Raw genomic sequence first — 17,287 nt, 5'->3', positions numbered from 1 at the left:
GTCAGTGGGTGGGAGGGGGAAGAGAGGGAGAGAGAGATGGAGGGGAGGGGAGGTTGTTGCATCGCGAGGTTCGCCGAGGATCCGTACGAAAAGTCGAAGGTCGACCGGATAATGCTAAGGTATCGGCCGATCGCGCCCAAACCTGTGGTCGGCGGGGTTGTTACAGGGAACTCTTCACCGGAGAACAAGGAAAGGGTGTTTAGGGTTGAGAGGGTGAAGAGGAGGTACGTGAGAGATGATCACAGAAGATGCATCCGGAGGAGAAGAGTATTTCTGGAAGAGAAACTGGGTGGTTTTGATGAGAGTGTGGAAGATGATACCACCGTGATGAGGCTACTGCCGCTTCTGCCTGAGATTCCTGACCGGAAAGACATAACGGAAAGGAACACTCCAGTAGATCTAGCTCCGATCTGGTTGAAATTCTCAGGGAAAGAGAGTACGGTGCTGAGGCCGCAGCCGCTGAGGCCGGTAGGTTCGTTTGTGACGGTGGGAAGGGTGACGGAGGAGGCGTATGTAGATGGAGAAGTTCTGGGGAGTACGGATGAGGAAAGGAAGAAGAATCTGGAGAGGGACACGTGTCCTGGATTCATATCAGACGGTTTAAACAAGGTGGAGTGGACAAACGAGGCTTACAAAAAGATGATCGGTGAAGGAGAGTCACGGCCGGAGATGGAGTGTCTGTTGACGGAAGAGAAGCTACCTTTGAGTTGTCCGGCGTTTGCATGTCCGGTGAGGTTGCAGTATACGCGTAGTAAGGAGAAGCACTCAATGACTATACCTTGTGACGTGTGGCGAATGGATGGTGGACGCTTTGCATGGAGGTTGGACGTGAAGGCTGCACTCAGTTTAGGTCGTTGAAGATGATGATATTTCAAAACCTCCTTCAGAGAAAAGTTCTGTGAATAGTATTGCACTTCTGTGTCTCTTGGTTGTCTAGGCTTATTATCTTATTTTTATCTTTGTTCTCTTTGGATGGGTTTTAGTGGTTTCATTCAATGATGTATTATGTATTGGTACTTCTGCCATGGAAGGTCTGTGTTTCTCCTTGCCCGTGAATCTGTGAGAAGAAGAAGAAGTTGGGTACTGCTCTAGGGTTGGCTGGGGGATCTAGGGTGTTAGGGAGGGATGGAGAGATAGAGGAGGAAGGATGGAAGTATGCAAGGGGCCAGGTGGAGTTTTAGAGTTGGTTTTGTGTTGCTATTTTAGCCATTTGTAATATGTGTTTGCGATCTTTATTTATCCATGTTAATTTGATCCTAGTATTGCGCCTCTCTCTCTCTCTTTCTGGTTGCTGCATATGGTTTCTTTGGTTTCATCTCCAACGTCTGGTTGGTCCGGCACGTGAAAAAGAGTTTCCGATAAAGCCGGTCGATGCCGGATTAATGCCAGCACGTGTCAGGTGACTGTTTCACGTAAATGTACAGGTGTAGAGATTCATCTGTGCATTTACAATATACAGTGCATGCACAGTATACAGACAAATCCTCCCGTGTTTAAATTTCATCACTACTTGATCAGGATCTTGATCCTGGTCCTATACAGTGCATGTTACATGCACAGTATACAGACAAATCCTCCTGTGATCCTGGTCCTATATTGTGCATGCACAGTATACAGACAAATCCTCCTGTGTTTAAATTTCATCACCACTTGAATTGGATCTTGATCCTGATCCTGCATGTTCATGCACAATATACAGACAAATCCTCCTGTGATCCTGGTCCTATACTGTGCATGTGTACATGCATAGTATACAGACAAATCCTCCTGTGATTAAATTTCATCATTACTTGATCCTGATCCTATTCTCTGCACGTGACAAGTGTACATTTTTAGAAACCTCAAAATACAATGCTGTAAAAGTTCATGTAAAAGTTTTTGAAGTTTAAATTTATTTTAACCTTTTAAATGTCTCGAACTTTTACATCAGTTGGATTCTGAAAATTTACAAATGTCACATGTACATAAAGAATTACACAATTGCACAAGAATGGTACAACATAAAAATAATACAATTAAAAATGACAGAGGATTTAAATCCTGGGATCTCCTTTCCATGTGGGATGGGGTGAAGAGGGTTACATATAGAAACAAAATGAATAAAGAATTGAACAAGAATAGCACAATTAGAATTACAAAGGGTTTAAATCCTCAGATCTCCTTGCCACATAGGATGGAATGAAAAGGATTATTATATATAGAAATAAAATAAATAAGTTTATGTTGAATCATTATATAGATGTATATGTATGGATCCAAATTCAAATATAGGAGTTAACACCTTCATTTAAAGAAAGAAGAGATATTTATGAAAATAATAATAAAGATGAGAGAACACTACCGGATAGTATGTACACACCATATATCATGAGCTAAAGAAGATAGGTGTATGTATTATAGCAGCCTGATTGCCATCAACTACAAGCCAATCATAGACCCTCATTTTTGCAATGAGGTTTAAAATAGGATGCCAAAAGACAACTCAATTACGAGTCTTCTAAATCAATCAGATCAATAAAGATTTAGATCCTTTCCAATTAAGGGATGATTGAAGAAAGATCAATGAGACAAGAGTTGTATTCTAAAATTATTTTAACAACTGTCCAACACAGTTGATGAGTTGTGATGTGTAAAAATCTCATGTTTATCAAGAGGTCTAGAATTCGAGTCTCCTGAGTATTACCTACTTTTCCCCTTAACTATTAAAAAAAAAAAAAGACATAAAACAAGAGAGAGTAAAGGCACGAGCCAACGATGGCATCCCATCATCAGGAATCCCTTTAATCGTAGCTGTAAAAATAGAACCGATCATGACGTTGAGTGTTGAAGAGAAGCTCCATGCATTTTTGCTACGTGGCATTTGTTATGGTATTTGTATATGCATAATTGGATAATTAAGAATGGGCGTTTGGGGGATGTGGAGAATTTTAATTGGTTTCTTTTTTGAATTTTCAGTACCTTCGCGAGGAACATTGTGTCCGGAACTTAAGTTATGTCCCCTTCTTTTATTTATTTTTTATTATTATTTTTTCTCTATCTTAATTTATTTCTCTTACTATTCTTGCTTCTTTTTTTTTTTCTTTTGACATTTGGGTCTGTTCCAAATTTTTAACTCTCTAAGTTCAGTGTATAGCCTTCTCCATTGCCTACCAAAGAACACTTTTCCCCATAGACCTAATAATGTACACCATGTGTTTGATTTGGTGAAGTTCAAATTTGGCAGAAGGTGGGGCCTTATTACTTATTTGCATATTATTTTATTAAAAAAATATATTTATTAGTAAAATAGAATTTTAAAATTATTTGAAAACGTAAAACTTGAATAGGTGGCTTGCCGGTTGGCCAATGGTATTTTCACCATTGGGTATTTTGGGAATAGTCTTGATTTTTTATTTTTATTTTTTATAAATGAATGGTTCCAGTTGATTAATTAAAACCTTTTTTTTGGTATTCCTAGATTTTTCAATGCTTTAATTTTTCTCTTGGTAATTTTCTTCGAATTAAAACTTGACATGTGAACAAATACCTTTTGGGTCTATGTGCCCATTCAATTTCAACGTCACTTGATATGCCACTTGACACCTGCACAACCCATAGTTAGCAAATTCGGATTCGGGAATTATTCGGGCGGAGAATTATTCGGAATAATTCGATTGATTAATTTAAGGATTCGGTCAAAAAAGTGGTCAAAAAAGCTTATTGGTTTTTTTTTTTAATTGTTTTTTATTTTTTTTCGGTTTTTTTTTTTAAATAATGTTTAAATGGACCGAATAATTCGGTTTATTTCGTGAGAAAATCGTGAATTTTAAAGAATTTTATTTTTAATTCGGATTCGGTCCGAATTTTTGATAAAATTTGAAAAAATTCGGTTCGGCCGAATAATTCACAAATTATTCGGCTGAATAATTCGCAAATTATTCTGCCGAATTGATAACACTGGCATAACCTAGCCAACCTTTCCTTGATTAAAAAAAAAAAACACTTGAAACATATTGACAACTGATATTACATGAGAAAATGTAAATATTAGGGCAAACTTTGCTTGAACTGAAACTTAAATCGAATTATTCGGCCGAATTGATAACACTGGCACAACCTAGCCAACCTTTCCTTGATTAAAAAAAAAAAACACTTGAAACATATTGACAACTGATATTATATGAGAAAATGTAAATATTAGGGCAAACTTTGCTTGAAATGAAACTTAAATATATGCAAGAGACTTTGGGCCTTTGCAGTTTTCAAATTTCATTTCATTTTTTCCTTGCTATGTGGTAAAATACTAGGACCATATTTGATCTTTCTAGATAAAATGGCTGCTACCTTAGGCCTGTGTAAATTTTAGGCTCTAGAAAGAGGAGAGAGAGAGAGTGGAGGGGCCATGAGGCTCTCACCGTGACATCCAGTTATCAGTTCGTGAGTGAGAAATTACGATTTGTTAAAATTAAAGTAGAAGCATTTCTACGGTTTATAATAAATTGTCACAAGTTCGCACAGCTTAAGCGTTGCTATCATTCAACTCTAAGAAATAGTTCCTTTTCATACTCGTAGTCATAACTCTTGATTGTGCGTCCTAAAAACTTAGTTTTGAATATTAGCTACACACCACTAGGGGTGCAACAGGACTGAGTTGGGCTGAATTTCTTAAAACCCTAGTTTAACCCTAAGTCCTCTTAACTTGGTCCAGATTCACCCTGATCCTGATTCAGAGCTGCAAAACTTCAACCTTGGTCCTACCCTTTAGGGTTCAGCCCAACCCTTACTCGCCTTGATTGGCCCTGATTTTTCAAGGTCGAGTCGAGAAGACCCTGACCTTGACCTAATTGATCCTAATCTTGGTTTGCCATTAAGGACTGGGTATACCCTGACCCTGACACTGATTTTGACCCTACAAAATATGAAATAACTTAAAAATAAAAAATATTCATAATAAAGAGGAGATAAAAAAAATTAAAAATTAAAAATTTCTTGGTAAATAAAGCAAGGGAGATCTTTTATTTTTTTGATTAAAAAAGCAAGAGATATCGGTGAGAGATTTTTAGGAGTTTTGAGGTGTCAATGCCTCAATGTCAAACAATATATAAAATTAGATTAAATTCATGGTTAACGGTCACAACCAAGGTGGGGCAAAAATCAGGGTTGGATTCAAGGTGGACTGGCAGGTCAAAGACATCAATCCTCATCCGCCCTGACCCTGACTCAGGGTTAAAAATTTTAGGGTCAGGCTAATCTTCAGGGTCAAAAATTTTAGATCGATGCTTATTCAAGATTAGGATGGACCAAGAATAGATTCGGACAATCAAGGCCAAACTTGCATCCCGACACATGACTCTAATCTAATCCTTGAACCTCACTAGGGTAGAGGAGGAGTTAAAAAAAGAGAAATTTCGTACATGCAAATATAGTAGCGCACATATAGTAGTGTTACCAAGTTACCCATTTTAGGCTCCTTTATTGGCAAGTAAACTATTTACTACAATTTTTTAATAATATCTTGAGAGTTGAGACATCTTGATTGGCTGGCTTGTCTATAATTGGAAAGGGTGTGCTTGTCGTCAGGCAAACACAGGATTGTATATTGGGTATCATTAAATATCATATTCTACTTTTGAATGGTCCAGCACCCTGGAGACTTGGGCAACTCTCTCTTTCTTTCTCTATCTCTTCCTTTCGCTTTCTGGCTTTTCAACTCAAAAATCGAAATCATATCCCATACCTGCCCCACTAGTACTACTTCCACTTTCCAATCTAATTGTTTTCTTCATTGGAAGCACTGAAAGCATTGAAAGCTAAAACCCCAAAGACCCGCAAAGTTGGATTCCTCACCAACACACTGTCCACTGTACACTGTACGAACCAATAGAAACTCTCCACATTCAATCCATCATAACCCCAAAATTTCCAACCAAAATTATTTGGTTTTGCTTTCTTTGCCATGTGTCCCTCAAACTATTTTATAGAAAGTGATATGAACTTGAAATTATTTATTATTTAGGGTTTGTGATATTATATGTCACTTTGTCATAAGGATGTTGAAGTTTAAGCCGAACCGGTTGGACCGATCGAAACCGATCAATTCAACCTAAATTGAATCCAATAAAGGTTTGGTTTCAAGATGTGGTTTTATGAAATTGGTAGAAACCCGAAATCAAGCAGATAATTGATAAAAATGCACTGATCGAAATTGAAAAACAACTGGACTTAATAATAAAAGAAAAACCAAGATCAGACCAATTGTAACCCAATAAGAAATCGAAAAAAACCCAAAAAACCAGAGTTTTCCATTGATTTTCTTATGTATACATGTAAAATCAAAATGGGATCAGATTAAACCAGATCAATCGATAATAAAAAAAAAACCAATAAGAAGTACCAAAACTGGAATTGAAACTTTCTTAGTGATTGGTTTTGTGCCGACCTAGTAACAAATCAAAACTGATTAAGGTCGATATCATCCTTTATCCCACCCTCTTATATCTTGATTTTTTTTTGGTAAAACCTCTTATATCTTGGTCATTTGGTAAAACTTGAGTCTCACTTAATCTAGATACCTACCCTTGCATTAGGTGATGCTATCAATATTGTTCCCATAAATGCAAGTCCATGCACTCTTAAGGGCAAATGCTAGTGGGGCAAATGTCACCATCGGATCCGGCTCCTCTCCATAAAGTCTAGAGATCAAAGAGTGATCACACGGTTGAGAGGACTAAGGACCTAGACTCGCGTCCTGAAATCACCCCTAATCGTGGGATCGCTCTTTGGTCCCTAGGCTCTATGGAAAGAAATATCTGTCACCACCTAACTGTACATATATACATATACATACAAGTGATCTGGGTTCCACTACATGGTAAGTGTCATTTATGGAGACCTGATACAAGGCTAGGATGATACAAAAGATCTTAACCCTGTAATGTGAATCTTTATTTACCGATGGATAATACACATAAATATATACTTAAGACCAGCTGTACAATTCCTGTCCAACCAGTTCTGATCCGATTTCATGGTCCAAAACCCAAAAAGATGATGCACCAGTAGAGATAGAGCATGTTTTTTTTTTTCGGTACAAGATAGAGCATGGTCTTGAAAATAGTTTCAAGAACTGGAAGGTCATGTTGGGCTTCTTCATCGGATTGTATTAAAAGAGGATCATTTCAAATTTGTAAATAGTGGGTGGGAATATAACGATGACATAAGATTCTAATCATAAAGTCATTTCACCATCAGAAAAGGATTTTTCTTATCTTTTGGTATTAAATTGAGTAATTGATATAACTTAAAGAAAAAAATGCCCATAGAATGGCATAATCGCTCGTGTCTTACCCTCATCTGATTGTATATATGCCGTGTTTGGAATGCAAAAATGGATAAAAAAAATATATAATAAGATAAAAAGAATTATGAATTTATGTGTCTTTCTCTAGTTCTTTTGGGTTGTATTCCAAACGTAGCCTAAATATTTTGATTTACTCCGTTTTTTCGTAAGGATTTTTATAAAGAGTATAGGAAAATGCAAAGATAAAAAATTAAATTCTTCATCCTGATTGAACCAGCTAAGATAGGACTGAAATTCAAATTTAAATCATTTATAGATTGACAGACCAAACTGTTTTAGAAAGCTTTCTTCAAGCTGTTGAAAGTAAATGGTTGGGAGGAGGAGGTAGGCAAGTGTGCTAGTGATTTAGTAGGTTAGAAGGAGAATGTGTTTTGGACCCTCAACCTGACTTACCATTGTCAACAAAGACACCAAATTTAGTTAGAAATTCAAATGAAGCTAATTAACTAGTTTGCCCAAATTAAATTCACTTACCCTTGAAACCAATCACCTCTTACCACCAACCCACTCAAAAATACTAGCTATGCTTATAAAATAAACCCTCAGATAGATATAGTCAAGGTAATGGAAAGATATTCTACTAATCAATATTAATATTTTTATAATAAAAATTAGTGGAATGTCTAATCAAATGGATGTGAAGGGAAAATTTATGGTCGATGGTAAAGACAAGCCAACTCATATTATTGTCTAACTACTTACACCAAACAACAACCATACAAATATTGGATAGCTTCACTACCTAGCCCATGACACCAATTGATTCTTAATATATACAACAATGTTTCTCAATATATTATACTCTTAAGAAAAATATTAAGTTTCACATTAATTATATAAATTCATTAAAAAAATAAGAAATTTAGTTTCTAATCGCTCAAAATAATTGATGGACGTAATTTTTTTTTACTAGAGGATATAATAAGTTATTTAGTTAAAGTTATCGGTTTACCTTTAATGCTCATGAAGCTTGCATAATCTTTAAGGTTAGTACCATCCTTATAATCCCATTAGTTTGTCTCTTCCAAGAGATCAAACTCAATTTAAATTTAAAATTCATGGACTGAGTAACTATATATATTTTTAAAGCTGTTATGGCTTGGAGACGAAGTAAATCTCAAAGAATTTTAAAAGAGATTCATCATTGTCTAGTGTACTTTAGTCTTAATCAAAAGTGCTAATTCACAACCCCATCCATATATGTTTTTCTTGACAAACTGTAAAATTTTGCCACGTGATAGAATTATATGACAATTCTTATTATTGGATAGATAGGATAGATAGTGGATGATCTAGATATGTCTTTTAGTAATATTCCAGACTCAAATTTTCTACTATATTGTTATGCACTATTTTGTACTCTTTCATCCGACATGCCATGTGATAGATTTTTCAATGACGAAATATATAAGCTTATCCTTTTTCCTTAACTTCTATCAGGTCAGTTTGAGTAACTTTCTCTTGTGCATCTTAATTTTCAGCCAATGAAACTAAGACACATCCAAGCAATTACAACCCTTAAATAAACAATTGTGGGAACCAAATGGAAGGGGGAAGGGGGAAGGGGGAAGGGGGAGTAAAGTAGTTGCTCCAATTAGTTCTCTAGAAGGCCAAAGCTCTGCCAAAGGTAGGTAAAGATGTCTCTGCACTTTTTTGTTTGGCTGTTTCTGCTTTTAATAAATGGTTTCTTCTTTCCTCAAATGGGTCTTTTGGGTGTTTGAAAGTGGAGAGAGAGAGAGAGAGAGAGAGAGAGAGAGATTGCTTGGAAGCCAAAGAAAACTTAAATCTTGTAATCTTATAATGTCGAATAAGGATCAACTAGGATAAAAATAAAGCATTGGGCCGTATTCTTTTTTGATGTCACAAGAATAAGAGATTTGGAAATTGAGGAATTTCAGAGTCTTAAAATGTCGAATAAGGATCAACTAGGATAAAAATAAAGCATTGGGCCGAACTCTTTTTTGATGTCATGAGAATAAGAGATTTGAGAATTGAGGAATTTCAGAGCTTGTGTATTCCAAAATCTAAGGATGGAATCCCCTCGTACGAGCAAGGCAAAACTTTAATGGTGAATGGCCAGAAATCCCATGTGCAATCTTTGGTGCTTCTAATTATATATTGGGAATCTTATGACTTTAGAGGTGGCTGCTTTGGGTTCTTATATATTATCCACCTTTCATCTCCTTTTTAACCTCAATTTAGTGATGAGACTTTTTTTATGACTTATATGTTAGACAAATAGGAAACAAGAAATGAAATCTAATTTCTTTTTCACCAACATGTGTGTTTTAGTAAGAACTTTCATTATTCTTGTTCGAGGGTCTAAGTCAACAACTTTAAGCATTAGATGGTGAGAGCTTCTTAATATATGAAAATACGAAAGACCAGAACAAATTGATGTAGGATTATAAGTCTATTACTTTCAATATCTCAACATTTTTCGCACATTGACATACTATTTAAAGAGGATATTAAAATAATCTTGATTATGTTTTCGTGTTTGAGGGTCCAGCCCAAAATCCTTAAGGTCATAAGTGAAGAGAGCTCCTCAATTATATAAAAACCTTGTTCTGACACAATTAAGACAAAGGGGGGGGGGTGCGGAAAAATTTTCATGTTGTGCATGGTGTTTGGGGAGGGAGAGAGAGCTAACCCAAGGGAGTAGCGCAGTTGGTGAGCAACGAACTTAGTTCGAGCCGTAAACTCAAACGTCCTAAGTTTGACTCCCACTAAGCACACCTTTGGTCACTCACACGGGGGTGTTTAGTGATATTTACTGCTTTCAGCGAAAGTTGAATGGTTCTTATTTAACCTCAGTATGACCCGGTCCATGTGATTGTGGGGTTAGTGTGAGCTTGCGGGACTAGTCAGGCCGAAGGCCTGGATACCCGTCGTTAGCCAAAAAATTAAGGGGGAGGGAGAGAAAGCTTGAGAGAGAGAGAGAATACATGCAAAAACTAAGAGATTTATTATGTATAAATTATTAGAAAACTAAGAAATAATAAAATAGTTAAAAATGGAAGGCTTAATCATTTGACAGCTAAAATAGAATTTCAAATCCTTAACTTCAAAAAAGAATTTGAAAGGGGTGAAGTATGCATACAATTGAATAATTTCAAAGTAGGAGATCCACTTGACCTGCTAATTAATTCAGTAGCTGCATGTGAGCAACTAAAGCACAAGTCGCCATAAAAGAGACACAAAATTGATTGATGATCCAGTTCCATCCCCACCTTCAATAATACCACTTGAAATCCTTCATTTCATTGAGCCCACCAAATCATGATAAACCTAACTCTTCCATTTCTATAAATTTCAAACCTAGCTACCTCTCTCTCTCTAGAGTTGGATCAATAAAGCTTTGTGGGACTACTAACTACTAGGAATTAAGGAATTAATGAGAATTAGGATCCCTTTGAATTAGGGAACAATTAACTTTGCTAACCCATCATCTAGCTTTGCTACATGCATCATTACCCCCTTTGCATTGTCAATCAATTAGGTAATGCAATTGTCCATTTTAAGGGTTACCAAAATTCTAAAGAAACACAAAAGCATACAGGACTCTGATGACTAGGGTTTAAAAAATATGAATTCGCTACCGCATCAGCCCTGTTGAAATCGGTCCAAAGTTAGTGGAAATTGGCAAAAAAAAACTTATCTGATGAATTTATGTAAAGCATCGGTCTGATGAATTGGTCAATCTGATCCAATTCTTCAAAAACCCTCGTCTGAATACCTAGTCTTAAGTTGAGAACAAATAAAATATTCTATTAATTTCCATAATTTCCTACTAGGTCCATAGCCTAGAATGATGTACCATCTAAGGCTATACACAATGGAAACTTGTTGCATTTTTTTATATATATTTTATTTTTTAAATTGATTTTTTCTTTAAAAAAATGATAAGAAAAGAAAAAGACACACACAAGGATTGTATTAAGGTTCCACTTTAGGAACGTAGGCTTATAGGATTCATTTATATAGGTTCCACTTTAGGAACATAAGTTTATAGGATTCATTAATACCTTATCTTAGGTTTGAAACTTAGAAATTTAGAAAAAGGAAAGCAACAATTCTTATTTCGTTTTTTATTTGGATATTTTAATGATTAATTAATTTTTAGTATAAAAAATGATTCCCAAATGGAAAGACTAATAGGAAATAGAGGGGAAAAAAAAGTTAAAAGAGGTAAAAGAGGAGAAACCAACAAAGAACAAAGGAATTGAAAGTGATGACGTTGATGTAAGAACACCTGAAGAAATAAGAGGGGACAGAAGAACGTGTTCTGTGATTATATTAATCTCATCACCAACTCATGGGTTCACGGCTTTCTATCTAAATATAGCTTCTTTCTTTCTTTCCTTTCATGATATGTATTGGACAGCTCTGAGCAATCATAGAACCCACTCGATTAAAGAAACTTTTTGGAAACTTTAGGTAGAAACAGTTCCATCACATTTCTTCAATGTAGTGTCATCATTTGATCCAACTTAAGATGGATATCATTGGCATCTGTTCTATTTTATACTTACTATGAATAGGATATACGCCCCTCGTTGTAAGTTGATGTGGTTGGATTCATGTAGTTGACCCCATCAAGTTGGGATAAGGTTATGATTATTATTGTTATTATCGTCATCTTATAAGTTGATGATTTACATTAATGCTATATTAGTAGAGATGGTTTATTGTAATTAACAAGGTACAAGAATCTATTAATCACGGAGTGGAATTATGGTATATTATCGTACATGTCATAAACAGTGTTTTCCTGTCATACCATGGGTTGGGATTTCATGGAACCAATAGAAACTTAATTGACTGAATGCACCATATCAAACTCAATAAAAAAAAATATTGAACCGATAGTAACCTGATCGGAAACCGAAAATCCGAAAAAACAATGACTTCATTAATTTCTTTATGTAGATGTAGACCCAAAATTGGACCGGACCAGACCAGACCGAACCCAATATAAATCAAAATCCTTTAACAATTTGATTTTGGGTTAGCCTGATGATATATTAAAACTAATTCAACTCGATCAAAATCGGACCAAACTGACCAATTGACACCCTTATATTTACTTGTTTAAGGGAACTCCAGTGCTTCCCTTCGACTTGGGTGTCTGACTCGGGCGTGGGACGTTGGCCGTGGGCCTTGGGCCTTGGGGGTTGGATATACTTAATAGTTATCTTAACACATTTAATCCAAAGAAGGTCCCCACCGGCCTATGGTCTAGTCTTCTCTCTTCATTGCAATGGAATCAAGTCATGGTGCTCACTGCTTAAACATAAGTTTTCAGATTCCGGATTACAGAGCTGCTTCTAAAAATGTATTTTAGACCATGTTATGTGTGTCTTGAATTTCTTATACCTGTTTCAAGGATTGTCCCGCCACAACATTTTTTGGGGCGATCTGAAGGAGAAATTTTGTGACATCAAGGATGAGTTCCAGGCTTGGGGCAGGGTACAGAAGCAGTACAACCTGCCCTAATGGATCGACCCAACTTGGTAGAGTTTTTGTTTATTTTTATTGTCTTATTGTGCAAGCAAGAGAGAAGAGTGATTTGGACATTTTTTGTATTAGGGTTTCTGGTGAGTGCTTACTATGACTTTTGGAGTTCTTGAGAAATCTTTGCTGTATTTTTTTTCTTCCATCACATGGTGAATCATTTTCAACTTCCCCATGGATGTAACACATCATATTAGTGCGTAAACCACATTAAATCTCTATATCATCTTTTGTTTTAATTTGGTGGTTTCTTCGTGTTTTTGTCAACAGACCAACTTGTAAAACATTCTCCATGAAGAGAGGCAAAAAGTTTGATCAATCAGACTTCTATAGGACAGATGGATACAACCAGTTAATATCATGTTACCCTTAACTTCCATTGGTAAGTTCAATATGACCACAACCAGCATGTTGTATTCTTGCATCTGAGGTACTCTCTCTCTTCTACATCCTCTTTGATGAGTGCAGTCTCTCTCCATTTACTGTTAATTGTATTTGCTCATGATGATGCAGGGCTGTGACTTTTTCAAGATTTTTTCAATGAAATCTGACAAGGAAGATCAACTTACAGATTAGGAATACTACAATGACACAACATGGAATGGCATTCAATAAAATTGTAGTTAGTGACAACCACAAAACATGGAATGGAAGAAACAAGGGTAAATATGGAAGCATTTAGAAAGATAAACTGACCTACTTAACTCAAAATTTCATTGAAGCATTTAGGGGTTTCTTCTATCTATCCTAGTCACCATCCTATTCAACTTATACTACTCAGTTTAGAAAACAACTTGAGGAACTGAAGCCAGAGATGCTTTCATCTTCTCATCTTCGAATGATAAATCAACCAAACTTCCTTCCAAATACTTCTCATAAGATGTCAAATCAAAATGTCCATGGCCACACATAGCCATGAGAATAACTTTTTCTTCTCCGGTTTCCTTGCAACGGTGAGCTTCCCTGATAGTGGCAGCTATGGCATGAGTTGGTTCTGGTGCTGGAATTATACCTTCTGACCGAGCAAATTGTATGGCACCTGTGACAACATCAAGTTGAAAGTCAGAATTAACATAATTTTTTCATACAACATCTACCATTATTTCTAGGCTATAGTATAGCTTATTTTTGGAGTAATCAACAATTCTAGGTAAACATGATTTTACTAACAAAATCAGCCCACTGTTGTGCAGTAAAAATGCAAGATGTGTTGCAATGACAAACTTCTTTTCACCAGAAAGGGTGTCAAGAAACCATCAGAGTTACCTCGAAAGCATTCAGTCTGAGGAATGGCCATCGCTTCCATAAGGCCCAATTCAAACACATGTGATAGCAATGGTGCCATACCATGGTAGCGCAGACCTCCTGCCAATGAACCCGTAATCCTCAACATGAATGACAGAAAAAGGGGAAAAAAAATTAAAAATGACAATCATTTTGGGGGGTGGGGTGGGGTGGGGTGGAGAGGCTTCCATCAAACCAAGTGATATTTACCAGCATGAATGGGGTCTGGAATGAAGTCATGCCCAAGTGTGTGCATCTTCATCAATGGTGTCATCCCAGCTGTATCACCATAATCATATGCATACACTCCTTTTGTCAGAGAAGGGCATGCTGCAGGCTCAACTGCTCTTATAACAGGATTGATTTTCCCATTGAGCTTCTCTCGAATAAATGGAAAACAAAGCCCTGCAAAATTGGATCCTCCACCAGTACAACCAATGATCACATCAGGGGTCTCACCCATTGCCTCCATCTGCTTTATACACTCCTCACCAATAACAGTCTGGTGTAGCAACACATGATTCAGGACACTTCCCAGGCAGTACTTGGTATCAGCATGTGTAGCTGCAACCTCTACAGCTTCTGAAATAGCGATTCCTAAACTACCAGGACTAGATGGATCTGTTTGGAGGAATTTCCTCCCAAACTCAGTTATACTAGATGGAGAAGGGTGCACCTTGGCACCCCAAGTTTGCATCATCAATTTACGATATGGTTTCTGATCATAAGAAGCACGAACTTGCCAGACCTGTGCAAAATAGGCAAAGGTGACTGATCAATAGATGAGATAATAAGACATAGAGATTCCACAGACATGAAATAGTTGACTCCATAGCCATGAAATAGTTGTTCTTACTTCACAATTGAGACCAAGTAAGCTGCAGGCAAAGGACAATGCGCTACCCCATTGCCCAGCACCAGTTTCTGTCACCACTGTCTTGATTCCTTCTTGTGCATTATACCATACTTGTGGGACTGCTGAGTTGGGTTTATGTGATCCAGCCGGGCTGCCACCTTCATATTTGTAGTAGATCCTCGCAGGTGTCTTAAGAAGTTTCTCCAATCTCTTGGCCCTGCTTTGCACCGTAAATTGTAAGTCGTCGGTTTCAATCGTAAACGAACTCAAGCTTCCTAACCATACACATGATGCTCCAGCACAATAACCTGATCAGTGGGGTTGGGCGCCAAAGCCTGTAAATATCAACCACCTCTGGGGGGATGTTGATGAACCTGTCAGTGCTAGCCTCTTGACTTATCAACTCATCTGGAAACAGAGGAGATAAATCCTCAGGTTGAACTGGTTGGAGAGTCTTTGGATGCAAATATGGAGGTGGCTTGATAGGGAGGTCTGCAACAAGATTATACCACTGATGGGGGATTTCTATTGTGCTTGCTCTTATTCTGGAGCCATAACGAATCTTCTTTAAATGCATCAACTTTGTCCTCATAGGAAAACTGCAATGCCATGACTCCCCACCTGTAGCAATACACGGGGAACAAATCTGCTATTAGTACTATTCCTGAGAGAGTGACGAAGACAGAAATTTACAGCAAAACATAAGTAAGCAAAGTAGCAAAAATCCTCCCAAATAAGTTGGATTATAACTTCAAGAGGATAAAATTTTACTTACTAATTTAATCGACTCAAAAATCCAATCGTTCCAAAATAAAAGAAGAAACCTAGTATTGAAACCCATATTATTACTTTGTGCTGGAAACATATCAGATCTGGGTTTATCAGGGTTTGATCTAGGTAGCATGAATACAGGATCTGTACCTGATGAAAGATCTATCAGTTGCATATTTTTGGATCCGAATTTAAGTTCAGTCATCAATCATAGATCAACTTTCTACTAAATTTCATTTAATTCCCCATATAACTAACAACAAAATAAATTATTCTAAAATACCATTGGCAGATCTATGAAAGGCAAACATATCAGATCTGGGTTTATCAGGGTTTGATCCAGGTAGCATGAATGCAGGATCCATACCTGAGGAAAGATCTATCAGTCACATATTTTTGGATCAGGATTTAAATTCAGTCATCAATCATAGATCTACTTTTTACTAAATTTCATTTAATTCCCAATATAACTAACTACAAAATAAATTATTCTAAAATGCCATGAGCAAATCTATCAAGGCTTTCAGTTCAAATGTCAGACTGAAATCCAAGCAGTAACATCCCCTGCATGTATTTAAATGGATTACTCAGTGGCCCTTAACCGAGTTCACTCTAAACTCTTAAGTCACCACCAAATTAAATTTTCTCTTAACAAAATCTTTCCTCAGCTTCCAACCCTTCATTTCCATCCTATTTTGTAGTAAATCCTACACCAAATCTATAATAAGCATCAACACAGAGCCAAAATTGCTTATCATGTTAATGTTTTTAGTTCTGTTTACTTAAAGTTGAAATGGGAAAACCAGATAATGAAGTGGAATGGATGAAGATTAAATCCAAGCTTAGCTTTCAAGTTTCAAGTGATTGAAAATTTATCCAAATGGAAAGATCAAAACAAAGTGGACAAATTTCAACAAGAACGCAAAACATCAGACAAAAAAAGATGCGGGTGAAATGGAAGACCAGAAGGGAAAATGGTTTGCCTTTTTGGTGGATCCTCTGGCCAAAGACATGAGATGAAATTGCAGGCGAAAGTGAATGCGCCATTAAAATGTTAGAATCTACCCTCTTCTGCTAATGTCTCATAAGAGAAGAGAATATGAGAGGGAGGAGGAAGACAAAGAGATCATCTAAGATTTTAGGGTTTCATCAGATCATGATATAAAAAAAGTCAAGAATGTCGACTGTTGACTCTTGAAAGAAAATTAAGAATAAAAAATCAGCCCACGTTGTGACTGATGTGGCACGAGGTCACCCATTTCGTGCAGGGTTGGGAATTGGGATCGATGATCATAATTGATATGGTACCAGTTCCCCGTATGACTGACTGGTCAAGCCACAAGTTAGGTTTTGAAGAGAGAGAGAGAGAGAGAGAGAGAGAGAGAGAGAAAGAGACAGGCCGGGAATTTCAGATCGAGGAATATGAAAGAAAGAGTAGTAAACCTAGGAGAAAAGCCGACGGGATTCCTGCAACCTCTCGGGGAAGACGAGCTGCGTTTGGTAACGTTCTAGAAAAACGT

At 36.8% G+C, this 17,287-nt stretch overlaps 2 protein-coding genes across 4 annotated transcripts; one reads left to right on the top strand and one right to left on the bottom strand.

The window, feature by feature from the left end:
- Positions 1-1,259, top strand: LOC122081479. Its single transcript, XM_042648630.1, has one exon. The coding sequence runs from the start codon at positions 37-39 to the stop codon at positions 856-858; it is 822 nt and encodes a 273-aa protein (XP_042504564.1). The 5' UTR covers positions 1-36; the 3' UTR covers positions 859-1,259.
- Positions 1,260-13,049: 11,790 nt separating this feature from the next.
- Positions 13,050-17,281, bottom strand: LOC122081208 (tryptophan synthase beta chain 2). Of its 3 annotated transcripts, XR_006141034.1 has the most exons (7): positions 16,751-17,190; positions 15,305-15,617; positions 14,997-15,213; positions 14,351-14,888; positions 14,123-14,221; positions 13,553-13,895; positions 13,050-13,403 (listed from the first exon to the last, which is right to left on the bottom strand). XR_006141034.1 is itself a non-coding variant. In XM_042648227.1 (6 exons), the coding sequence occupies exons 2-6, from the start codon at positions 15,586-15,588 to the stop codon at positions 13,639-13,641; spliced, it is 1,395 nt and encodes a 464-aa protein (XP_042504161.1). In that variant the 5' UTR covers positions 15,589-15,617; positions 17,211-17,281; the 3' UTR covers positions 13,444-13,638. The 3 variants fall into 3 exon arrangements, 2 of the variants coding, with proteins under 2 accessions (XP_042504161.1, XP_042504160.1); XM_042648227.1 differs by lacking the exons at positions 13,050-13,403; positions 16,751-17,190 and adding an exon at positions 17,211-17,281 and having other exon boundaries at positions 13,444-13,895; XM_042648226.1 differs by lacking the exon at positions 13,050-13,403 and having other exon boundaries at positions 13,444-13,895.
- Between the last annotated feature and the right edge of the window lie 6 nt (positions 17,282-17,287).

This window comes from Macadamia integrifolia, chromosome 6 (assembly GCF_013358625.1).
Source record: "Macadamia integrifolia cultivar HAES 741 chromosome 6, SCU_Mint_v3, whole genome shotgun sequence".
NCBI lineage: Eukaryota > Viridiplantae > Streptophyta > Magnoliopsida > Proteales > Proteaceae > Macadamia > Macadamia integrifolia.
Note: the sequence above shows the minus strand (reverse complement) of the source record. Positions and strands in the feature narration are given on the sequence as shown.

Bases quoted from the DNA above. Each gene is read 5' to 3' on its own strand.
- LOC122081479 (XM_042648630.1), top strand. From the start codon at position 37: ATGGAGGGGAGGGGAGGTTGTTGCATCGCGAGGTTCGCCGAGGATCCG.
- LOC122081208 (XM_042648226.1), bottom strand. From the start codon at position 16,814: ATGGCGCATTCACTTTCGCCTGCAATTTCATCTCATGTCTTTGGCCAG. The intron at 14,222-14,350 runs GTAAATATCACT...GTTCATTGGCAG, and splicing joins TCCAGACCCCATTCATGCTG to GAGGTCTGCGCTACCATGGT. The intron at 13,896-14,122 runs GTAACTCTGATG...ATGTTGTCACAG, and splicing joins TCAGACTGAATGCTTTCGAG to GTGCCATACAATTTGCTCGG.